Source organism: Magallana gigas, chromosome 6, assembly GCF_963853765.1.
Source record: "Magallana gigas chromosome 6, xbMagGiga1.1, whole genome shotgun sequence".
In the NCBI taxonomy this organism is placed as follows: Eukaryota; Metazoa; Mollusca; class Bivalvia; order Ostreida; family Ostreidae; genus Magallana; species Magallana gigas.
The window spans coordinates 44,930,130-44,955,890 of record NC_088858.1 but is presented as its reverse complement, the minus strand read 5'-3'; the positions used below and the strand labels follow the sequence as shown (position 1 = coordinate 44,955,890).

The window sequence follows — 25,761 nt, the reverse complement described above, 5'->3', positions numbered from 1 at the left end:
GAGACTGTATACTAACACACACACACACACACACACACATTGCATTATATCGCGAGAAGTTATGCGTTTATTCGTGTTATATCGAGTTTATTTGCGAAACGCTTCACTTCGCGATAGAAACTTTAGCGTTTACTTTCATCGCGAAACTTTCGCCTTTATTCCCATTTATATATAATAAATTGGTTCACATCACGGAGACTTGTTGGAACAACAAGTCTCGGTAGGATGTGCATTCAGGTAAACTATATTAATACATAATTTGTCGATTCATGCTTATGCTTTATCTATAATATCTACTGTTACATGTACATGTACTTGATTTCACACAGAAAAATCAACATTTAACCAAGGTCAGGCACGTAAAAATGATTACAATATTAGATATAAGATAAAATGGGTTTAATCGATATTTTTAAATGTACTGTATTTCAGACTTATAGACCTTTAAAACAAATTAAATAGGTTATCATAGATATGGGCATCTTGGACGATTATGCTTTTAACAAATATGTATCACATATCTTAAGAAAACTATTCTTTAATTTCTCCACGAAGTACGAGGTGATAAAAAACCGACAGCTCACTGTTTTTTCTCAGTAATTGCATCCAATTTTCGAGTTCCTTTCCTTTCAATGTCCACAAAACACTTCATGTTGTTTGGGCGACATTGAACTTGAGACAGTACGTGTTACTGTAACTGACCGCGGGAATTGTACAGTATATAAATAGTGCCTGTTTGGGAGGGTAACAGTTGAAATTGACACCTCGAGAAAACCATTGTCAACCGACGCGAAGCGACGGTGCAAAGATACCAGAGGCATCGTGCAACAATATTTACGCTGAATCCCATGATTACTCCACAAAAAAATCTTCCATTGGAAAGCGAACAGACAATGGCAAGAAGAAAAAATCCTCAGATGTATTTTTCATCTATAAATTCAAAAACTTTTTAAAAGTTTCAAGGTTTAAGAAATGAATTTCAATTTACCTATATCCCCCTACCCCTGTATGATCACTGATCATCTTCCACAATGTGCCACTATGCTCGACGGTGTGAAATCGAAAGAAAATATGTACAGAAAAATTTTCGGTCTTGAATTTTTGATAAAGAAATTTATTTCAAGGTAACTTAAATGGATACCATATAGAACTGGGTGTTTCATTTGTGCCTGGACCAAATGGGGAAAAATGTTCGGAACAAAGATTTTAAACACCTTTGAGCAGGAATTTAATTGGTCCAATGCTATCCACTGGCTCTGTTTGGGTGGACCTACTTGGACAGAGGGAAATGAAATATGTTCCGGATAAAATGTATCGATCGGACGCACTTAATTAACGGATCGGAGCCCGCAGATATGGACCCCAATTACATGTATGAATTTATACTAAGTAAATCAAACAACATCAAAACAGACATGTAGTACGCAATTTATTAAACTTATGAATGTTATATATCAAGACAAAAATCCATATTCATGCATGCGTTTATAAGATTATACAGTCAAATTCTAAGTGTACGGTTGCATAGCGTCGCAAATTGCCTGCACGCTCTTTGTTATGCATCTGTTATTAAATCTTAAAGTTAGTGTTACTTAAAATTATACAAAATTTATCAATAATATTTATTTAATAAAAAACTAGTTTGAGACCCATTTTTTCAAATAAATAAATGTTAAATTCATCTTTTAGTTCAATAGTTTGTTTATTAAGCAATATGTGCAATAAACATACACGGCTACTGTTGGTAGGAACGTACTCGCAAATCCATACGCTCTTTTCATAGGAGAAGCCGTATATCCAACCTGAAACACAATCCTAGCGATCAAAAAAATGCCACACAGAATTGGAATAGCCTTCATAGAGCTGCCCTGTAAGAACAGAGTCAGAGTCAGCATGGCCATCATGTGCAAAAAGAACTGCTCAGTTGTGTTTCTTAATATCTGGTTCGGAAGAAAAACCAGGTTTTCTGATTTTCCGTAAACCGGATCTATGGCGTTAGTGAAAGCTCTGAAACGGAAGACTCCAAAAATCCCTAGGTGAATAGCAAACGAAGACACGAAGAGGCAGCTGATGGTAAGAGTCAGTCTGTCCGGAAGTTCCTTCAGACCGGAAGTGTTGATGGGAAGGTAGAGGTAGCTGAGAATAAACACAGTGCTACTGATGATTGCGGAAGCAATGATTTCTTTAATAATTACCGCCAATTTCTCATCGTGCGTTCTCTTGTCCTTTTCTTTGTCCGACATTTTGACCCTTTGTAAGATTCTTAGTTTAGAACTGGAAAAAGACAAATAAATATTATTGATAATTTTTAACAACACCAATTAATGCAAAAACAAAATTATTTATAAATGAGGCCTTTTTTTAGAAAGACAAATACACGCTTATTCAGACGAAGCATACCTTGCTTGTACGTTTCCGTTCTGCCGATTGTGTAGTGCGATTGCCAAATGTCGAATAAATGTTTGTCTTTATCAACTATCAGGTTAACGGTATATATGTCTTCAGTGAAAATAGAGGCCAGCGAGAGGATAAATCGGTAGACGGGGAGAAGAGTGATTGACCGTTGAATGGTTTAAAACGAGTAATGTCAAAATTCTGCCGAGATTGTTAAAACTATATAATCCACCACCACATTTTGATGTTTACATGACTACAATTTTACTGATTGAGGCATAGAATAAAAATACTTTCTTTTGATTCTTAAAAAATTGAAAATAAAATTGAAGAATTTTTATGGAAATTAATTCATTCTAACCTTCATATCAATGGGTATTGGCCACATTCAAAGCTTTAAAGAAATTCGTTGTAAGCTTTTTGAATTTCGTTTGTTTTTAACATCTACTGGACTCAAAATCAGTTCACTAATATCCGTAAATTCGTTATATCCTAATCCATTATTATCTTAAAATTGGCAAATGATTTGTTAAAGATTTTGTCGAGGACTCTATAAAACTTCGCTACATCCGTATTCGTACTAATCGAGTTCTACTGTAGATATCCCTCTTCTTAAACGGCTTCTGTGTAATAATTTAAAATTGAAAATAAACGTGGTGCAGTGATTATGTTGTACAATGCCTCTGTCCTGCAGAATAGAGTAACCAAATAACACTGAATATATGGGGGGGGGGGGGTGAATATATATAACGGTCTTCCTAAGCAAATCGCACGAAGGTGAACCACTAGAACACCTCAACTCCGAAGAAGATCTAGAGGGGCTCACCGAGGGGAATTTGTGGATTGGAGGAAAAGTTGCTTTGATCTAGCAATTTTAAGCGATGGAATGTTCAAAGGACAGGGGCATACAAGGCGTTGTATATCTCCCACTTGGAGCAATAAAGACGAACGATTTATATTTCTAGTTAAAAAAGTAATTTTTGTCTAGTATCATTGTTTATAGTACATGTATAAATGTCATGGTATGAGTCAAACATATGCTTTCATTCTGTAAACACGACAGGAATGGTATTCCAAATTTAAGCTGCACAGCGTTTTGTGCAAAAACCTTGATCATTTACTGTTCTAAATTGCAAATTTAAGTTGTGAATGGGTCTTGACTCCATCCTAAAAGTACTTTTATTTAAAGGATAAGGTTTTATTCATTTTTATTAATGATTTATAAAAATGGAGTCCAGACCCATATTGGGTCATAATTCGTGGTTTTCACCAAAAGTTTTCACTTTTATTAAAATATTCATGATTGTCAAACCATCAAAGTTATTCACTATTCTTGTAGTGTATCACCGTAGCTTAGTGAGTTAGGCGATAAAAAAGGCGGAGGCTTGTAGATTATCGTATGAGAGGGTGTTCGAATCTTAGAGGACTTTCTGTGCTTTTAAGTAAACCATTTTTTTGTTAAATTCATTAGATTTTTTAGAAAAAATATTTAATACTAGATAGCGATAAAAATTACTTAATGTTCATGTTCTTTACACACACTGTCGCATAAAAATAACGCTAGCATAGATATGAGGCCATAATGTTAAAGGGACTTGAACACGATTTGACTTTTAAAAATGTTCAAATTTTGTTTTTCCATTTTCAATGTTTATACTGATAAATATAGAAGTTTTTAATGCTATGCCAAAATTTGAAAATCAAATATCAAGTTATAAGCAAGATACAGAATTCATAGTTCTTTGTTTTGTAAACAAAGCTCGAATATTGTCATTTTTTCATATGTGTTGTATTGGTGTAAGTTTCAATCAAATATATCTTTCTTTTGTTGATAATAGTATTTATTAAGGTATTGAGTTAGTTTAAATTGTTTTTACATGTCATTTTGTCTAAGAAATGGTAATTCTCTACATTACATTTTTTGTAAACAACTATAAGACTCGAGCTTTGTTTACATAACAACCAATTCTTAGCTCTGTATCTCGCTTGTAACTTGACTTTAACATTCAGTATTTTGGTCAATCATTTAAAATGCTCCAGTAAATCATTTTATACATAAAAAATAAAAATAAAAATTTTGATCTCAAATCGTGTCCAAGTCCCTTTAATGTTTATAACACAAACGAATAAAACATGAGATAAGTACAAAGTACAAATTTGAATTTTTTAATTTGTCAGAGAATGATGTTTTATTTTATACATGTTCTGATGTGCACTTTCAAATGTAAATTTCTTTTTATATGTACGCATGCCATTTCGACATTCTGGGTGCGGGGGATTTGTCAGGCATTGTACGCTCTTGTCCTTAAATAATGAGAACTAATAGAGAGTATCCGATTAACTGCATGCGTGATATTCCTCCCTACAATATCTGAGAAAAACAAACTTCATGCAGAATTAAAATATATAATGTTTGAACATGAATAGATTTTCTTGGTGTAGCAAAATTGACAACGACGACATATATCTCTGATAAATTGAATTGAATTGAATTGATTCAATGAGATACTTAATAGATACTAAATAGTCTTGCAAAATCAGAATAAAGGTTATTGTATCTTTAAACAGGATTTTTTAGCGCGCATTCCAATGCAATATTGAAATTCATACTGGTAACAGCCATCACCAACTTTTCTTATCTAATTTTTTTTTATCAAAATTAAACAAATCATGCATTTAAATGTATCTTATAAGTAACAGAAATGTTTAAAATTTTGTCTCTTATGACCTTTTACTAATCATTGTTAATCTTATTGTTTATATAAGAGAGAGAGAGAGAGAGAGAGAGAGAGAGAGAGAGAGAGAGAGAGAGAGAGAGAGAGAGAGAATATTAGTAATTAGTAAATTTCATTTTAATACTAGTATTCTTTTTTAATTTAATTCTTTAATAATGATACAATTTGAATTAAAATTGACATCATCAATTATTATTATTCTTGCTCCATTCAATATAAAAGTTTAGCATAGAGCTTTGATAAATATCAAGTATCGATAATATCGGGTTTTTATTCATGAAGTCAAACAGTCAACTAAAAATTATTATGGACTAGCTCTTCGTAAATGTAATTATTTTCATGACATACACCAATTTTTATTTTTCAAAAATTTTAAAACGTTTTTCACAAAATAATCAGTGTGTTTTACAACAATAATTAAATCAAAATTTTAGTTTGCTCAGATGTTTCATTAGATATTATTAGGAATTGTTTATTAACAATTACAGGAAAAATCAACTAGAACAAAGCCTTAAACAAAGAAAAATAAATAGATTTAACTAAAAATCTTAAAAATGAGTGACTATACATGATATATAAATCCAATGATTCCCCTTTCCCTAAAAAAAGAAGATAAAAAAAATAATAAAGGGAAAATAGAGTTATCTCCCACGCCTTTGTTCTCTCAACTATTCGGAACGCTTCGTTTTTAAGGATAAACTGAAGTAGTATCGGGTAAGTGACTTCCGAAATGTAACCTCTCTATGACGCATCCATGGTGACGTCATAATCAAGCTAGAGAAAGATTCTTCTGGTAGTTTTCTGGTAGTACCTACAATACTTACCAAATATCACGGTAGATATAATACTTGCAAACCTGTGTTTTGATCGAAGCGAGAGTTTCCCGTCCAGACTTAGCCATTCCATACAGATGCAATATGGTAAGTATTTTTAAAAATCATTTTCTTATTTCTGAAGCATAATTTAGATTCGTTGAACATAAATCATTACTTAACACTCATTTAAACCAAAAGACGAATTAGATTGTCATGGTACTAGTAGGCTAACATAAACTATATCAAATTAATCTTGTAGTAATAAGTAATAAAGTGTAGGGACTTGGTCGTTGGTTTTCTTTTAATAAATAGAAGAGAAAAAAGACACAATAAACAAAAATGTAAGAATCCCCCACCCCCTCCCTGTCGCTTTGTGCCTAGTTATGAGTTACTTCATTAGGTTTACATATTATGTATTTATTGAATTGATTTTACGACCGATTTAACTGAAAAATCTACAAGTAAAGATATCGTAACCAATTCACAATAAGATATTTATCTTGCAAGCCATTATTACGGGATTAATTAATGTCTCGCTTCTTACTCGTAATTTCGAGATTGCCTTACTTGTAAAGATGAAATCTATCAATTACATGAAAACCATATCCTAAATACGGTATATTTTCTTTTAATATCGAGATTTGTTTTCATTATTACGGGACATATATCTAGTACGCTAACGTAAATCGGTTTTCATAATGAAGTAATTAACGAGAACATTTTTTCTGGTAAAGTATCATTCACATTACCCAGCGATTGGGTAAACGATGTGCTACCGATGCGTTTTTAGACGAAAATGGCGTAGATGCCAGCCGGACACCCATATTAATCTGAGGTCATTCGGCACTACAGTGGAAGTCATCGGAAGAAAATAAGTTGTAGCTAAAATAAGCGATGTCTCCATCGATGTCCCTCATCGCTTCTCAACGTCAATACCTCATTTACACATCGTGTATGGCCGATCAATGTCCGGTGCCCTTTGAGTCTGAAGTGAGCGGTTTTTAACAAACATCGGCCGATTATCGACCCAACATTTGCCTATAGCCTGCCGATGTACTGCCGATATATGAATGGTGTTCGCCAATATACGAACGATGTTAAATACATCGGCCGATTACCGCTCGAATATCCGTAAATGTTTAGCAATGCATTGCTGGACCTTTATTGGCACGTAAATTTTTCACACGTACACAACATTCATTCAGCGAAATGCCAAGACCACAAGGACATCAAGGTATCCCCAGAAGGAAATGACAAAAGCATGGCGGGTGGAAAGGGCAAGGTGGTTGACAAGGGCAAGTGGGTCAGCAAGGGCAAAGGGGGTCTGGAAGGGCAAGGTGTTGACAAGTACAGTAAGCCGAAGAAGCCAACCCAAGCACCGACCTGGACCTCACCCCACAAGACACCGACACAGGATCCAGAGAGCACAGATCTAGACACAGACCACATCATCGAACATGAAGATGAATTCGATGACAACGGCTCGGAAGCCTCCACTAATTTATCCGTCAGCGGATCCAAGAAGAGACAGTGTGTAGGGATTCATTTTGAAGAAATATCTATTGACAACATGAAGAGGATAGCCAGCTGGTTAGAGGGCATGCCCGTGTTCTATGACCAAAACTACAAAAACACTTAATTGCGAGACAGGTAGTCGATAGAATTCAGCAAGGAAATTTAAAGAAAGAGAAGAATCCAATAAACTTATGCAGAATAAATAGATTTGAAACATATACATGTATGTGTGTTGGCAAAATTAGTAGTAAATTCACCTCAATTTCACGTAAACTTGCCTTATCTTCTCGGCAATGCGTGGCCTCACTCGTACTAGAAGCTTATGGAACATCTCCGGCTCCATGCGGCGGAAAGACTTAAAATCTCTATAGAATTCTCCGCCTCAGGCTCTCTCATAAGAGTATTATACTGCCTAAACAAGCATCTTCGCAATATCCTGTTTCGGACCCACCACCTTTTTCTTCGTCGTGAGGCTCTTGGTTGCTCTTGTTCTGCTTCTTCGAACAACGCCGCCAGGTTAGCGTCATGTTGAAGCCGAGCTTGTACGAGTTGTTGCTGCAACGTGGCTAATCTCAGATGTTGACTGTGCTATGGACGGCGGAAAGGATAAAAAAGACGTTTATGCAAAACGAACAACTAATTCTTAAAAACATGCTTAAATACGAAACAGACCAGCTTAAAACAAAACCAACAGCCACCGGTCTACGGCTACCGGCCGAGTATTGTGACTAAGACATTAATATGATATCATTTCTCGCTATTACGAGATACTTTTCGTGATAATGAGATAATTGTTTTTGTATTACAAGAAAAGGTCTTGTGATAAAATAAAAAGATAGAACTGCATAAGCAAAAGCATCTAAAATGATTTCTGGCGCACAGTATTTCAGAGGTGCTTGAGGACAGGACCGACAACCCCCTCCTAGGTATCTAGACCCCCAGGACTTTACACATTTTTTCTTTAAATTATCCTTTTATGACATATTTATACCCCCCAAAAACGAAGTTTGGGGGGTATATAGGAATCACCTTGTCCATCCGTCCACCCGTCCATCCGTCCGTCTGTCTGTTCAATTCGTGTCCGGTCCATATCTTTCTTATGGAGAAACATTGGAAGTTTAGCTTCACACAAAGATTGCTTATGACGTAAGGATGTGTCATGACCTTGACGCAAGGTCAGTCGGGCAAGGTGAAGGTCACTGACAGAAAAAGTGCAAAATTCATGTTCGGTCCATATCTTTCTTATGGAGAAACATTGGAAGTTCACAGTTCACACAAAGATTGCTTATGACCTAATGGTGTGTCATGACCTTGACCCAAGGTCATTTGGGCAAGGCCAAGGTCACTGGCAGAAAAGTGCAAAATGCATGTCCAGTCCATATCTTTTTAATGGACAAATATTGAAAGTTCTTAATTCACATCAAGATTGCTTATAACCTGAGGGTCATGTGTGTCATGACCTTGACCCAAGGTCAATTGAGGAAGTTCAAGGTCACTGTTTAAAAAAAAAAAATTGGCTCAGTATACCAATAATTCAAAATGTTTATATTAAATGGCTGCTTGACATATGGATTTTGTTTGATTTGAGTCATGTTTGTTAACATAAGGAAGCAAATGTCCTTATGCATTAACAGTTAACTTGAACTAAAATGGAATTTAAAGAATAGAAATTGGTTTGTGTACTCATATTAGCATCAACAGTTTTAAAAAACAGAGCAGTTGTTATTAATAGAAAATGGACGGTGAAATAGATTCATCCAATATTTTCTATAATAGAAAAAATACAAGAGTTATGATTTTTTCTTAGCGTGAGCTTGCTATACCGTACCTATAGTTATAATCTAATGTATACATTCATTGCACAAAATTACGTAAAACAAACATTTTGAAAAAATCATATCCCCTCTGTATATATAAATACAACAAGGTTGCTAACTTCGTCTGCCAGCCGATAGGTACTGCCGATGAATATTTGTTGAAATGTGCTATCAAACTACATCTACCGGTAAAAGCAGTGACCTCAAATCCTAGTTCGATAATTCCCTTCATTGAATATCTGCATGTAATACCCATGTAAATACATTTAAAGGGTAAATCAACTGGAACAATTTTCACCGACAAGTTGCAAGTTTTGAACCGATCCACCTTCAACCAACGGAGGTGAGGTTTTTAAGACTCTTAAGAAAAATATACAGAAAATGTTTCACAAAGGTCTAAATTTGAAGACTTCATTTTTACCCTAAAAATCTCTAGAATTCAGGAGCTTCCTCCTGAATTATCAAGGTGGCCCCCAGACTTCCTGACTGAAACTGATGCCCCTGACAAATATATAGTACATCTACAGATGTAACGCTGATCATGCATGATGCAGTGTTCATGACTTGACAGTCTCACGACACAGTTCATTTTGTAATACAGAAGTCATCTAAACGTTTCAAAGGTATAAACGAGCTAAAATTCACAATTTAACATATGAATAGCTTCATCTGCAATAATTTTAATCTGTTGAATAGTTTGTTAAAAGTTCTGCGAACTTCAAAAATGTCCATTACCTTTGGTAGAAATCGTATCTATCAGGCCTCGTGTTAACTATTTTATACTAAGGTTACTACTGTTAACTAAATTAATCTGTAATAGTTTATATCAGGATCACAACACATTTAAGTCACTTAATTAGCCTACAAGTAAATTACAAGAAAATGCTTGAATTTATCAATTAAGTGTGAACCCTTGCAATAAATCGAATAATGACACAACACTATGAAAACTCAAGACACCTTTGTAGAAATTACGTCAGTTTTATCACACTATAGTGCCTTTGTCTGTGATGACACTACGTATCGATTTTGTAATATATAACCCATAATACAAATGACGCCAAATTGAGGCGCCGGCGGGGTTTGCTTATTTATATTTAACGATTTAATCGTACAATGGCCTAAAATTATATAAATATAAGTAATAAGGAATCATTCTTTGAATATTATGAGGTGATAATTTCGGTCGGGGCGTGATCAAATCTATCATAAATCCCTTAATAAGCTTCTGATTGTTTTATCCTATAAGGGCTTGGTGGTCGTGGTCATTTTAAGCTATATCATATTATATACAGTAGTGGTCTCTCCCTATAGAGGAAGAACTTTGTATAAAGATACAGAAATATGTCCGAATTTGAAAGCTAAACAATTTGGGTTTTTCTTTACTTATATAATAGTATTAGTTTATGGCACGAAATAGCATATTTAAAAGTTTAAGGCAGACCTGATGGTTAGTTTGCTTTTACCATTCAGCCTCCTTAATACTCCATATGATAATGATATCAGTTCATCGGTTTACCCCGTTTCTATAAAAAAAAAAGAAGGGAAAAGTGTCGCCACGAAATGAACATGTTGTATCTTTGGAATCGACTGCAGAAAAATTGCAGAAAATACATAATCCGCGTAAGCGGGTTGTGTAATTTTCCTCTCCAATGATCGCTATGTGGTGTACTTCCCTAAAAATTGAACCGAGGAGAACCGGGGGAGGACAGAATATGTAACTTATTTGACTTGAATGAAATTGAAACTGAGAAAAGCATTTCATTACTTTGTCCAATCTTTAACAAGCAGAGAAAATTAGAATGTCTATAGCGTTCATCTCAAAAACTTACCTTGTTTAATGTATAAGTGCAGTGATTGTTTTCGAAGTGCACAGTTACTGTCTTATTCAAGATTTGCTTATTGACAAGTTAAAAATGACGCTGGTCTCAAGCCAGACAAACCTTGTTGATTTCGAAGAGCCATGGCTGAGTGGCCAGCAATGATATACGGGCCTACGTTACATTGCCGTTTGACACAACTACCCAAAATTCAAGCTCTTGTTAAAATGGTTCTAATACAGGTTGACTAAATGGTCTATTGATTCAAAAGGTCACTCTCTATATGACACAGTTACCAGCTCAGGATGCAATATCATCAGAAACATATGGCGGCCAGTCTTGCATTTGCATGCGTTCTAAACATGGGTCAACCCACAATTTTTCCTTGTTCTAACTGTTTAAAATGAAATAAACAAGCCTACATCACATTGTTGTTTGACACATGTAACTAAAAGTCCAAGCTCTTTTTAAAAATTTAAATGATTCTATCTTTTTTGAGGAAAAAATTACGAAAAAATAAGGACAAGTAATCATGCAGGAGACTTGAACTTTGACATAATGACGTTTTCTTTGTGTGACGTAATTCATTGTGTGACGTCACAATAGCTTTGTTTATAGATGCGTAGTTTTTATATGTGCAACGACAGTTTTCATCAATATTCTATCAAAGTATTTAAGAGAAGCAAGAATGGTAAGAACTTTCTTTCTTGTGTAATGTTTTAAGATAATTTTGAAGACATTTTTGGGTTGTAATTCCGTAGTATTTGACTTGTCTTACCAAAAAATGTCTGAATTACAATTTTATACAGTGGGGATAGTGGAGGGGGTCCAATTTTACGGGAAAACTAATGGGAAAAATCCTTTTAGAGAATATGTAGATGGGTATGACTTGTGAATAAAAAATGTTGAAGCAAACTACATGCATGGTATGCAGATCAAATTCCGTCATATCCAAATCCCTGATGTGTGTGTGTGGGGGGGGGGGGGGGTGTTGATTGTATTCCAATTTTACATTAGAATATTTAAAGAAACGTCCTTTTAGTAATAAGGATATAATTTGTGAAATAAATTCTCATAGAGATATACAAACTCCTGGAGCTATAATAGTATAAAGAATTTTGAAATCATGTCAAATCACAATGGAAGATAGAGGCACAAGGGGAAAGGGGTAGAAGTTTCTGTTCATGATCAATCTTTGGCAGATTAAATGTTTGGTTTTCTTTGTAAAATATAACACCGTAGTATAATCAAAGGAAATAAATACATGTATGACTATAATATTACATGAAAATTGCTATGATATATTAAGAGCATGTCTACGAGAAAACCATGCAAATATGGGGAAAAAAAGCTTTGCTTTTAATTTTAAAAAAATTAGTTGTTATCATTGTTTCTCAAAGAATTCTTATTCATTACATTTGCATTTCATTACTACTGTTAGAATTGTCTCCCCTGTTGCGCTCTTCTGTAGAGAAGGTAAACTAGTCAGAATGTTGACAAAGCTATACAAGTTCAAGTTCAGGCAAAGTATTGAGAAATGCTTTGAGTGTTGTTAATATATATTATGATATTGAATGATTTTAATTGCATAAAAATTGTTCTGTCTTGTTAGGGTTATTCAGTGTATCGCATATTGAAGTTTGAAGGAGACTTGTATCTAGTCTAAACTGCTATTTTAATCAGTTAATCAAAATATACAAACCTGTGATAGAAGTGCAATTAGAATAGATGAAGGGGAAATCCAAGATAATCTCATTCACTGATTATCATATTTTACTCGAAAAAATCCACAGAAACGAGAACTGATTTCTTACAAAGATTTATAATGGGGTATGTTGACATCATTCGGAATTCACTAGGAATGCCTCGTGCAAATTTTCATCGTTATCATAGGAGTCTGTTGCAATAGACATCACATTACTGTACGTGTATATTTCACTGACCATCTACAAACCACCCTGCAGGTGTTAAGGTTAGACTCCTATAAGCATTAATTTTGACTGTTTGAATTTATTAAGCAAACAAATAATTGTAAAAGTGAGTAATTGCACACCTTTACAATATGATTTGCATTTAAATTTTAAAATCAATATTAAATCACTTTTATCAATTATAAGTTTATAACTATACCTGTACGCAGTATCATTGCAAGTTTTGATATGCCCGATGGAAGAATTTAATGTCAGATAGCTATAGTTCTTTTCTTCGATCATTCCTTTTACATATTTTTTTTATGGATCAGACTTTTTTCTACATGTAAGTTATAATATTCATGGAATCTTGAAATGATGAGGAGGGGGCCAGGGTTTTTTAGTTCTTGAGAATATAACACTGTCACAGTATGAACATCTGAAATTAATAAAGACCTCTACTCCCTACCTCCCTATTAGAAGTTTATCTCCTCTTGGAAAAAAATAAAGTTTGTACAGTACCTTTTCTTAAAATTAAAATATAGTTGTAAAGGAAAAAAGGAGGTGTTAGGTTACCTTTTCCCGTTTATATAAATATAAACATGAACTATAAAAAAGTTATCCATAATATAATTATAGACAATCATCATAACTTGTTTTTACAGGATTGTTATTTGGGATGTTATTTAATCATAACCCATTATAAGAAGACCTGGTCCCAGAATTATGAAGCAGTCTAATAAAAAAGTCAAATTTTTCATGTCTTGTAATTAAAAAAATTGAATAAATGAAATGCTAATAAAATATGTCTCTATATTATATTACGCTGATATTATGCTGATATTTACAAATTTTAGGCGTAATTTATGATGTATTATATTTTTTTTAACGATTTTTCAGGTTTGATATTGGGTCCCTCCACCCCTCAAACAATAAAAGTTCAATCCTTTATATATACTGTCGGACAAAAATAATTACCAAATCTACCTTTTGTATGATTATTTAATGTGATGGACATTCACTGGCAATGGGTTCCACACCACTTCCGCATTTAAAAAAATCGTCTGTTAAATTCAACACAAATATAATTATATTTAATCATTTTTTTTCCATGGAATTAATCTTTTTGTTTTTTTTTTTGTTTTTGTTTGTTTGCTTGTTTTTTTTTGTTTGTTTGGGTTTTTTTTTTTTTTTTGGGGGGGGGGGGGGGGGGGGGCTATGAAATTTGGTCCTACTTCCTAAATCAAAAGATCACTAGTTCAAGTATAAAAAAATGAAAAGATCAATACATGTATCACTATGTTTATCGAATTAGCAGAGAGAGAGAGAGAGAGAGAGAGAGAGAGATTGTCAATCTTTAGTAAACAATACATATAATTACACACCAAAAGAGCCTGGCTTTAAGTACTTCAGTACTTTGAATTGTGTAGCTTTGCCCCTGTAATTATTTGTGTATCCAATGGGTACTCTGCCTGTCTTTATGTATAGCATTGGCAAATAATGGGGTGTGGGGGTATGTAAGCTTGCTTACTTTTTCTTTCATTAATAGTGAAATGTATAAGATTTTTAAAAAATAGTTAATTCCCATTTCCCCATGATTTCTCGTGTTTTGATGGCATTGATTTTGAAAAAAAATCTGAAATGTGTTGAAGAACCTTTCAGTTCAGTAAAATATTGTTTGGCTCGCGAATATTTCGGGTTTTTTCCCATAATATACTTGTGACAATGGAAAGCTAACGCTAAACTACAGATTCTGGAGAGTTTTAAAAGCAGAAAAATGTCAAACTTTAAGACAATATATTTGCAACATTAGTGCAGAGTCCAACGACAGATTTTTGATATTTTGATATACTGTAAAGATAAATGTTCTTTTATAACTAGAAACAGATTTAGTGAATTTAAAGTGCCACTTTCTGACTTTTAAGCATTTAAAAAATTTTACAAAAAGTTGGAAACATGCCAGATTCGTGACCTATCTGCACTTAACAGAAAGAATATTTGGGAATTCTCACAAAATGATTTACACTAGTGTATCTTGTAAGTACTAACTCTAAAAGACATTTTGAATTTATATTTAAACTTAACTCAGAATTCTTAACAATAATTTGGTGAATTATGCACAATTTTATTCTGAAAAGGGACAAAATGTTATTTTTAGTAACAGAGCTGCAGAACCTAATTTAGACTGACCAAATCAAAATAATTTTGATGGCAAATTAATTCATATAGATGCACACTGTTACACACAAAATATGAAGTTGATCAGAGAACCTTGCTCCCACCACCTTTTGCATGGTTTTCTCGTAGACATGCTCTTAATGGCACAAACCTATTTTTTCCTGTTAGCTTATAATGGCTCTTGACATTTACTATCATAAAGAAAACAGTTGAGTGCTTATGTAAAATTAGTTGTACAATATAAATGATGCATCAATTATGAACATTCTAATTGTTAGGATGAACAAGTCATTGAGGAGACTAATAGAACAGCAGCAAGCAAGGAGCTAATTGAAGAAGAGAAGAAAGGCAAAGGCAAAGTTGACAAGGAAGAGAATGAGGACAAGAAGGCAGCAGCAACCAAGGATATTGTGGAGGAATACAAGGAAGGCAATGAGGAGAATGAGGACAGCAAGAAGAAGGCAGCAACCAAGGATATAGTGGAGGAATACAAGGAAGGCAATGAGGAGAATGAGGACTTCAAGAAGGCAGCAACCAAGGATATAGTGGAGGAATACAAGAGAGACAATGACAAAGGCGGAAATGAAGAGAACATTGAGGCAACAGCAAGCGAGGATAGAGTGGAGGAATATCAGGAAGGCAAAGAGAAAATTGAAGAGGCACTTAAAACCAGTGACACAGAGGATGTTGATTCAAACTTCGGCTCTCCATCAATTGACGGTAAACATTGCCTGGCACCTTTTATGAGTTAATTGTCATTTATTACATGTATTATCACTTATTCAAAAAGAAAATTAAGGTGGTATCTAGTAATTCTCATCTAACCACTCAAATTGGTGTCACGTATTTAAAGGGGTGAAATCACTTTTTCAAATATCAATTTCCTTTTAAACAAATTAATGATAGATAAATATACTTATGATGGTTTTATCAATTCTGTATTTCATATCATGCAACAGGTGATGAACTAACATCTGGTGATGAGAGTTACATCACATGTGATGAAGGAGGAGTGGTCAGTGGTGATGAAAGCACAACAGGTATGCTTTCATTAAAAAGTTTGCTCGTCGATATTTTTTTTTTTATAAAAAATTCTTCTGAAAAATATATCTTATAAGTAAAAAAATTATCATGTATATTTAGCAACAGGCAATGAAATCCCAACAAGCAGTGGAAGATGTGGAACAGCTAATGAAATGGGGGCTGGCGGGGCAAGACCCAACGAGTTAAAGGGTATTTTGGCAGTAAAACTCAAGACCAAAAAAAAGAACATAAAAAGTGCCATCCCGGAAATCCACCCGGCTGTTCCCCCTAAAAAGAAAAACATTATCCTCAATTTCAGTGAGGAGGTAAGAATCTAGCAGTCATTGTGTCTAAAAAGTAGCAACAAAGAAGTAATTAAGCAATAAGCATCTTCAATTTTACAAGTTTTAAACTGATTCTTTTTATCGAACATGTTTGAAAGCGCGCAATTTAGTCAGGAAAAGCATTCCTCTTCCAAAAGTATCAGATACTACACAGACATAGTATATACTGGCACAGATTTGTTGTTTTAGTCAGAGTCTCAATTTAAGAAGACTTTCTTTACATGTCCTCATTTTCCTTGTATACACCTGTTGAACTATAATTAGGACTCAGAGGAAGAACATCAAACTAACGAAGTCCCCAAAAAGTTCCATATTGACTTTGATCCTGTAATGACAGTACGATTCTGCTATGACTCAAGAGATGAAGAGAGTGAGAATGAGGAGCCAGAAGTTAGCTCCCCTGGGAGGGAGTTCATAGAAGACATCGAGTGCAGGCTTCAGGAAGACATCGTAAGTACAGTCAATAATCCATTTATTTTAACTGCCTTAAAAAAGCTAATATTTAAATCAATTATTATATTCCTTTTATGATTTACTTGCTAGACCTAAAAGGGGGGGTAAAAGGGATTATAATAATGACATATTTAAAAGACACTTATATATTATTTACTTTAGTGAATAATAACAAATTAAAGTTATTTTACCATTCTAATGTACATTTACTATAATTTACTAAATTTTCCATATTCTAAATACATATATATATATATGTAATACATTTTTGTGTACAGATAAATACTAAATTAGGCTGCTGAATGGATGGATTTTATAACTTTAGTTTTTTTATGGTTACAGACGTTCACTCCTCAAAGAGGAGACCAGCATCGTTCTTCGTTCAGGCACCAACAAACAGTTGGTAGTATTGCGGTACGTTTTATTTTGTTTTATATATATACTCTCTGTTTTCATCTTAGTTTGCTAGCAACATTTTGTGTTGATGTAACAATTGTTTCCTTGAATTCATGAGTATCTTTGAAATTTTGATGTCAACATTTTAATTTTTAATTCCATCAATTGATGCCTACAAATATTTTTAGGTACCTCACTAATTTGAGACTTTTTAAAATACTTACAAGAGGGCATTTTAAATACATTATTCTACTGTTTGTATCAATCAATTTGGTTGAATATCACCATAGCTCATTGTTTAAAGTATCAGGCTTGTGATCAGACTGCAGACCATGAATTCAAGTCTGCATTTTTTTTTGTTCATATTTACTGAGTTGCATTTTTAAACATCATAATTCTTATCCAAAATTTGCCTATTTTTGCCTATTTGACTTTTATACTTCTTATGCATCATGCTATATCATAATCAAGTAATTTTCTGCTGGTTTGAGAAATTATTTCAAGGTGAAGTGACCATAATTATTAGTTAATCTATCTAAATATCTCCTGAACAAAAAAGTTGAAAATTTCTGAAAAAAAGAACCCTATAAACATCTTGCATTCATCAAAAAATTATTTTAACAGGAAACCACAGAGTGGTATTTGTGTGAAGATGATCTTAGATATGGTGTCCATAGGACTTATTCAGATCCAATGCCACAGGAGGTATGAGTTTTTCAGTACCAGTACTCGGAAATGTTTTTATTTGTTAAAATACCATCCCCCCCCCTTCCCAATGAGGCAATTTTGAAAAGTGTCAATACTTAGATTTATGATTGTTCAATAAAAGGTTCTCAATAAATTAAATGATAAATGTATGCCCCCTTTTTACAAAGTATTATTATGAAAAAAAAGTCATTGAAGAATGCTGATAATTGCAAATATATGTGTCCTTATATGTTCAACCCATAGAATAGAATAGCTTGTTGTTTGATGGTTGCATTATTGTAAACACTAGACTTTGACCCGTGTGTGCACGGGTTGACATTGCATATCGGACATTTAGAAATAGGTACATCGATACACCTTATTATTGACATTTACATAACAAAGCTATAAGCCTACAATAATGCTATTAATTTCACTACACGTTCCTTAGTTTTAATAACCTAACTGTGTCTCGAGAAAGGCCCATCCCTTACTTATACCCGTAAAGTAGCAGAAAATTGCAGAAAAGCTCCGGAACGATTTTGGAGAAAGTTAATGAATGATGTTGCCTTGAAAATAACAGTCAAATACATCACAACAAACCTTTATGAGACTGCAAATCTCTTTCAACTAAAAAATTTAATCCATAAAATGGAAGAACTCAACACCTTTTCACCAACGTACACGTATATTCTTTGTAAAACTGGGTCTGTAGGACATTATTCATTTTTACGATAAAACATATTCTATCTTCACTCTCCTAACAAATATAATGTAACGTTTTTGCATGTAATCAATATTTTTTGTCATCACGAAGATGAAAGTAAGTGCTTAGTTGAAATGTATATTTGTTATTTTATACTTTCTCTCGTAAGAAATCATTAATTTATATGAACAGAATATATAGCAAAAGTCCAATGAAAATTTACCCGTATTTGTATTATCATTTCTGAGTTTATTCAGGGAGAGGTGATATTGTGGAAACAAATATAAACTAAAGATCCCGTTAGCGTGAATGTATTGCGCAAGCGCAAGATTGTAAAATCCAAAAAATCCAGGTGATTTCCGGGATTTTTTGAGGAATTTTCGTTGATAATTAATTAGCGAAGCTTAACTGAGAAAAAATAAAAACAAATTGGTAATCTTCAAGTACCAAAGATGTTTAAAATATATAAAACAAAAGACAGTATTCTTCCGATTTCTCGGTATTAAAGACTAAAAATTCGAGTCTATTATTTTAATATAGTAGTATAGATAAAAGCATTAATACATGAACATGTAATTCTGAAGGATTTGCTGTTCTCAGATGTAAATGTAAGTGATAAACAGTAAAGCTCTAAAATTAATAAGGCAAGGATATAATTAAACTTGGTTTGTATGTGATTAAATTTTTTCAGGCTTCTCAGAAGATTTGCAGGTCACTAACCAAATCAATCTCATATTTCTGTAAACTTTTGAATATGCTGTTTGTATTTAATTGAATTAAAAGAGTGGTCAGAATTTAAACTCTGGTATACAGTATCAGAAGAGGACCACTAGTCTCTTGCTGATGTTTCCTACTTATACAGTCATTATGTTGTGTTTTGTATTTAGAGCTGCTGGACCATATTTAAGACTAACATGATGGACTGCTTCTGTTGTTGCTGCACACCTTCTACCTGTTGTTGCTGCACACCTTCTACCTGTTGCAGAGAGGTATATATCTTTTTTAGGAATGCAACAAATATATATTTTAGACCTGGTACACAGGTTATTAAACATCAACTGCTAGGGAATAGAATGCATATTTTTTTTTCAGCATGTTGAGCCTGAAATAAGGGAGGCAACTCAGCATGAAGATGTGAGAGAAAACGGAGGAATTGAATCTGCAGCAGTGCCAACAATTGAGAATATTTCATTAAATGACAATGCCACTGAGAAGAAGGCAAAACCAAAACGTGTTGGGGTATGTCATTACTATGCTTTTTATCAATTCTAAGAAAAATATGATAATTCAAATTACTGTAGAATCGCACGTCATCATTTTACAATGATGATTTTTACAATGATGATAATACCGGTACACAGTGAACTGTTAAGTAAAATGATTTTGAAACTCACATTTATATAAACACTTAATTTTTGGTTTCAGAGGATGAAGCGAATCAGACGTTTTTTTAGACGCCTGTTTTGCTGCACGGGGTAAGTAGATTTTTATATACAGTTGAACTTTGATATCTTGAACACTGATATCTCGAATACAATGGATATGTTGAAGTGATTTGCAAGTATTCCGAACAGACTGGACTCCAAAAAAATATTGTACTCATCAGTGTTGTTTGTTTAGTGTAATTTTTGTGTTGGTAATAATGGTTTCTAGATTCAGTAGAATAGAGGATTAATATAGAAATTGCACTTCAATGAACATTTAATTTCGTGAATCAACTTAACAACGAAATCCACGAAAAATGGTATTCAACGAATATTAATGAAACCACAGTATTATGTTTTCTTAATGAAATTGTTAATGATTTGATTTTGCTTAAATGATCTAAGATTATTTGAATAACAGTTGTTTACATGTTTTGCAAATTTTTCATTTCAGGTGTCGGGAGGATTAAAAAAAATCATGAAAACAATGGGATGGAACAGCCGGGTGCATGTGTGATATATATTATCTGACAATAATTTTTTATTTTTTGCTGTGTCAAGTATGTTTATGGTGAAACCAGTTAATTCAACAGTGATTCCTTTTATTATTGAAAACCAATCAACCAGCCATGGAGAATTCGGCCCAAATGACAAGCTAGCCAACTCACTGTCACATAACTAATAGAAGGGTGGAAAGTTTGCAGCCAACAGAAACAACTTCACATGCTGAAAGATATTTCACTCTGAGTCTAAAGAAGATTAATTCATTAATTCAAGGATTGCACCATTGTTCAATGAGATATTACACATGCACCTGGTAAAATTATTTTCAAAATTTCTGAAGCTTAATCAAAACATTTAAGGATAAAGAAAATTCACAGTCTTTGATGATATTCAAGATTTTACAACTACTACCATTTTGGACTTGAGTTCTCAAAACGGAAATACATCCAGGATTCCATGAATTTATATTTTTGCAACAGACACCCTTGGATATCAATGTTCAGCGTTTATTTTAATTATGTCCTCCCTAGCATCCTCAAGTTTAGATCACTCCATCAGTAATCTAAACAAAATATACAAGGATTATTATGACTGAAAAAAAACTAATTTGGTTCTTGAAAATTAAACAACACAGGAACTGCTGTCATTTGTATTGCCTCCAAACAACCCTGGAACAGTTGTATCTAGTATTGCCTCCAAACAACCCAGGAACAGTTGTATCTAGTATTGCCTCCAAAAAACCACGGCTGGATTGTATCTTGTATTGCCTCCAAACAACCCAGGAACAGTTGTATCTAGTATTGCCTCCAAAAAACCACGGCTGGATTGTATCTTGTATTGCCTCCAACAAACCAAGGCTGGATTGTGTCTAGTATTGCCTCCAAACAGCCCAAGCTGGGCTATATCTAGTATTGCCTCCAAGCAGTCCAGGCTAGGTTGTATTTTGTATTGCCTCCAAACAACCCTGGAACAGTTGTATCTAGTATTGCCTCCAAACAACCCAGGAACAGTTGTATCTAGTATTGCCTCCAAAAAACCAAGGCTGGATTGTATCTTGTATTACCTCCAAACAACCCAGGAACGGTTGTATCTAGTATTGCCTCCAAACAACCTAGGAAGGGTTGTATTTAGTATTGCCTCCAAGCAGTCCAGGCTACCGTAGGTTGTATTTTGTATTGCCTCCAAACAACTCAGGAAGAGTTGTTTTTTGTATTGCCTCCAAACAACCCAGGAATGGTTGTATCTAGTATTGCTTCCAAAAAATGTAAGAACTGTTCATCTTAGTATTACCTCCAAACAACCAAGGAAGAGTTGTTTTTAGTATTAAACCACCACCGCCAAGAACTGAACTTTGTTCTATACTCTGTATATAACTCAAGCCTTTCAAAGGGATACAAGAGGAAATGTCCAATTGGAAAAGGCCCAACCCTTATTTATGAGAGACCCCAACAGAGAAATGATGCCAGTATATGACTCAAAGAAGAGATGATGAGTCTCAGACACAGATGCAGTTTTACAAAATGATAAACAGAGCTTTGTTATTGACTCTTTAATGATGGAAGCCAAACTTAGCAGCACTCACTCCCACCAAGCAACATAAACTGCATGTCAGTCTTGAATGTTATAGAAGCTGCCACTGGTGAACAGCCTATGCAGCATGATTATAATTCAAATGGGAGGATCGATTTTTCAAGTAAGATAACACATCCAAAAAAGTTATAACAAACTTCTTGAAATTTCTGTACAAACTTGCATATATGTTACATGCTTATCATTGAATCTTTACCATTGATAGTGTAGGTAAAATTAATGGCACCATTACCATGGAGAGAAGTACCAACTGTATTATTTCAATTTTAAGGTGGAACTCTTCAAGTCATTAAGGTGTTTTCTGAGAAAAATGGCACTGCCACGATAAGAGTTACCATGATTCTATGAACAAAATTTCTGCTGAGGCTCGATCAAAAAGTGGGATTATTGATGATGAAATTCAATTGATTTCCTAATCAGTTTAAATAGAATACTCTGAAATGAATCAGTTGTTACCTTTTTCTTTTATATTTTATGACAAATTGGCCTAAATGTTTTAACAGGAATAATAGCGAAAGAATTTGTAGAGACCTCCAAGTACCCAAAAGTCATCGATGAAAAATTCTACAGGCTCCTAGCTGCATGAGAGGTTGAGGGTAGAGGTGCATAAGTCCTTCAGGGAGATTTTTAGAGAGATGAAAAATGCCTCCTTTTTTTATTGATACATTTATATAAGGCTTACAGCTCACAGATCCCCTAAAATGGTAGCTAGCAAACAGGATGTAGTTATGGCACTGAACAGAGATGCTGAGGTAATCATCATCATTATCAAAAATTGATTCCTTTATATTAAAAGTAGTGAAACCAAGAAATTTTAATACTATTTTCAATGACAGAAGTGCAGAAACATTGTCAAGTTAATTTTATCAATTTCCTCTGTACAGTTTGCTACAATAGCTGGCCGAGGGCAATGAATTGTCAGGATCAACATAAATGAATGCCAAACAGTGATCTGTGAGAGTGGGGCTGCTTCAGTGTCCTCCATGTGGATGAGAGGGAACCACGTGTTGTCAACATCAACAAAAAAGTCACCAGGGATAGGCACCAAGATTGTGATTGCAGGTTGTTAATCGTTAGAGATTCTGCAAGCCCCTGCATTGGGCCCCTGATCTTTGTTTTAATGGAACTTACATAAAGGACAAATTGGGAAATGATAAGATTGCATTTCGAGGCATTTTAACAAGAGTTTGGACTTTGGGTAGTTGTGTCCAACAGCAATGTGATGAAATAGATAGTTACACCCTTACAAAAGTCCAAGGTCTTGTTAAAATGGCTCTTTTATTACAAATAACTCAAAGACAGATCTGTTGTTGTAAAGATGAGAAGAAGAGGTACATGTCAAATGTGTAAACATGTAGTGTGTTAATTAGCTTCTTATTTTTCATAGGTGCAAGTGTCTCTTGATGTTTGATGGGTCCCATTGCCAGTTGACAACACAAGGTTTCTCAGGAGGATATGTCTCAACAATCTCAGCCCTCCCACAAGAGGATTTGTGCTTTACTCTCCTATGAGAGGATATGCCCCTACCCTCCCTCAAGAAAATGTTTACTCTACCCTCCCTGAAAAGGATATGCCCTCTGTCCTCCCTTAAGAGGATATACCCTCTACCTTCAATTGGGATAGTATGCCCTCTACCCTCCAACAAGAGAATATACCCTCTACCTTCAATTGGGATTGTAAGCCCTCTACCCTCCAACAAGAGGATATAATTTCAACCCTTTAAGAAGATAATATGCCTCCTTCCCTACCTCAAGAGAATATGTTCTCTACCCTTCATTTGAATCAGTATGAGGAAAATTTGAGGCATTACTAGAATGTCAGTCTTGAAGGATGGTAACTGGCATCATCTGTACATAATGACATTATAGGAAAAGAAAGGTACCTGTACAGGTATGTACCATTTAAGTTTTTTCCACTGAATCAACAAAGGTAGCATATGTACAATTGTAATTATATAATACCTGTGTTTTTAGAAAGCTTCTTTGACTGTAAATCTCTTTGTACGAAACAGTTTCATATTCACAGTGGGAATGGAGAAGAATCGGAGACCAGGGCTATATTACGCCAACATCGGATCAGTATAAGTACAGGTACCTTCATGTCAACAAGACGTCAGATGCAGTAATCCACTCTGCAGACTGAAAGGCAGGCAGCCCCAAAGACATCACCTTAGAACAATTAGAATTAAGGTTGTGAAAGGTCTAACTGGCACCACCATGGAGAGGTAAGATTACATGAAAACTTTACCGATCAAACATGTAATTTTTTCCCTCTTAATAATACATTGGTATAGCCAGATATAAAATGTTATTTTTATAATATAACTATGTAATGTTTTGCCTTGTTTTCAGCTACATGACTTGTACAACAGGTTAAATCACCCTCGAGAGAACTGCAAGCGTAAATGGGTGTCCTGCAGTCATCATGTAGCAACATTGGTGGTGGGGAGTGTGGTGTCTGTCGGTTGGGGAACCCTATACCAGCAAATATGGCAGTCTGAGGTGGAGTGTGTGTCAATTTGTCCAGTTACCATCCTTCAAGACACTGCTCTTTGAAGTGGGAAAGAGGTATGTACGATTGTTAAAAATAACAACAGAGCATCCATGAACTACTATAATAGACTAATGTTTGCAACATCAACCAAATCATTCTACACTAAGAGCAATAACATATTAAACCAGAAGAAATATTGGTACTATTTCCAATATATTCCTGCTCACATGCAAAATTTACTTTGATTTGAATAAAAGTTTCATGAATGTTAATTTGTAAAAATGATAATATGTACACTGTACATATACTTCAAAAGCTACCTATTGCTTGACAGATTTATCCCGATAGTCCCAAGGTCAATGCTGTCATCACTGACCTAGTCCAGGATTTGGAAGAAGACCTGATTGCCCCCCCCCCCCCCCATTGTTTAGGATAGTGCTCTCATATGAGGAGGAAGAAGTTCAGCAGGGTCTAAATGTCCAACACAAATGTAAACACAAACAATGTCAAGACAATAATTACCTGAATGAATGGAGACAAAAGCTCTCACCTCCTACAGCCATGTACAGAGTAGAAGAAAAGGACATTTGACCTTCTGATACTTTTCTATTTTTGTATTGTTGTCTTCAACCTTTTAACTGTCTTAAACTAGATGTAATTCTGAATGTTAAAATTGATGCTGTTAAGTGTATTGCTGAAAGCTGCATTGTTATTTTACTTTATGCACATTGCTGAGTGCTAAAGTTGGTGCTGCTTAGAACATTGCTGAATGTTTCATTGCTATTTGAATTTATGCAAATTGCTGAGTGCTAAAGCTGAATGCGGATGTTGCATTGCTACTTGAATTTATGCACATTGCTGAGTGCTAAAGCTGAATGTGGATGTTGTTATTTTACTCAATGCACATTTCTGAATGCTAAAGTTGCTGCTGTTTAAAAGTGTATTGCTGAATGCTGC

General features: G+C 34.3%; 2 protein-coding genes across 2 annotated transcripts; one reads left to right on the top strand and one right to left on the bottom strand.

Moving 5' to 3' along the window:
* Nucleotides 1-913: 913 nt before the first annotated feature.
* Nucleotides 914-2,243, bottom strand: LOC136276398 (transmembrane protein 79-like). The gene is made up of 2 exons (XM_066088292.1): nucleotides 1,757-2,243; nucleotides 914-930 (listed from the first exon to the last, which is right to left on the bottom strand). Exons 1-2 carry the CDS (start codon nucleotides 2,241-2,243, stop codon nucleotides 914-916), a joined length of 504 nt encoding a protein of 167 aa, XP_065944364.1.
* Nucleotides 2,244-11,724: 9,481 nt separating this feature from the next.
* On the top strand, nucleotides 11,725-23,864 carry LOC105317529 (gelsolin-related protein of 125 kDa). The gene is made up of 13 exons (XM_066087283.1): nucleotides 11,725-11,787; nucleotides 15,463-15,904; nucleotides 16,144-16,224; nucleotides 16,328-16,533; nucleotides 16,816-17,001; nucleotides 17,347-17,418; nucleotides 18,025-18,105; nucleotides 19,681-19,782; nucleotides 19,886-20,032; nucleotides 20,219-20,268; nucleotides 20,672-23,063; nucleotides 23,196-23,373; nucleotides 23,699-23,864. The coding sequence occupies exons 1-11, from the start codon at nucleotides 11,785-11,787 to the stop codon at nucleotides 20,685-20,687; spliced, it is 1,386 nt and encodes a 461-aa protein (XP_065943355.1). The 5' UTR covers nucleotides 11,725-11,784; the 3' UTR covers nucleotides 20,688-23,063; nucleotides 23,196-23,373; nucleotides 23,699-23,864.
* Nucleotides 23,865-25,761: the final 1,897 nt, after the last annotated feature.

What these genes read in the sequence shown, in the direction of transcription:
- LOC136276398 (XM_066088292.1), bottom strand. Translation starts at nt 2,243, where the DNA reads ATGTCGGACAAAGAAAAGGACAAGAGAACGCACGATGAGAAATTGGCG.
- LOC105317529 (XM_066087283.1), top strand. An exon ending in TCCTCAATTTCAGTGAGGAG is followed by an intron (nt 16,534 to 16,815) that starts GTAAGAATCTAG and finishes AACTATAATTAG; the next exon opens with GACTCAGAGGAAGAACATCA. An exon ending in AAACAGTTGGTAGTATTGCG is followed by an intron (nt 17,419 to 18,024) that starts GTACGTTTTATT and finishes TTATTTTAACAG; the next exon opens with GAAACCACAGAGTGGTATTT.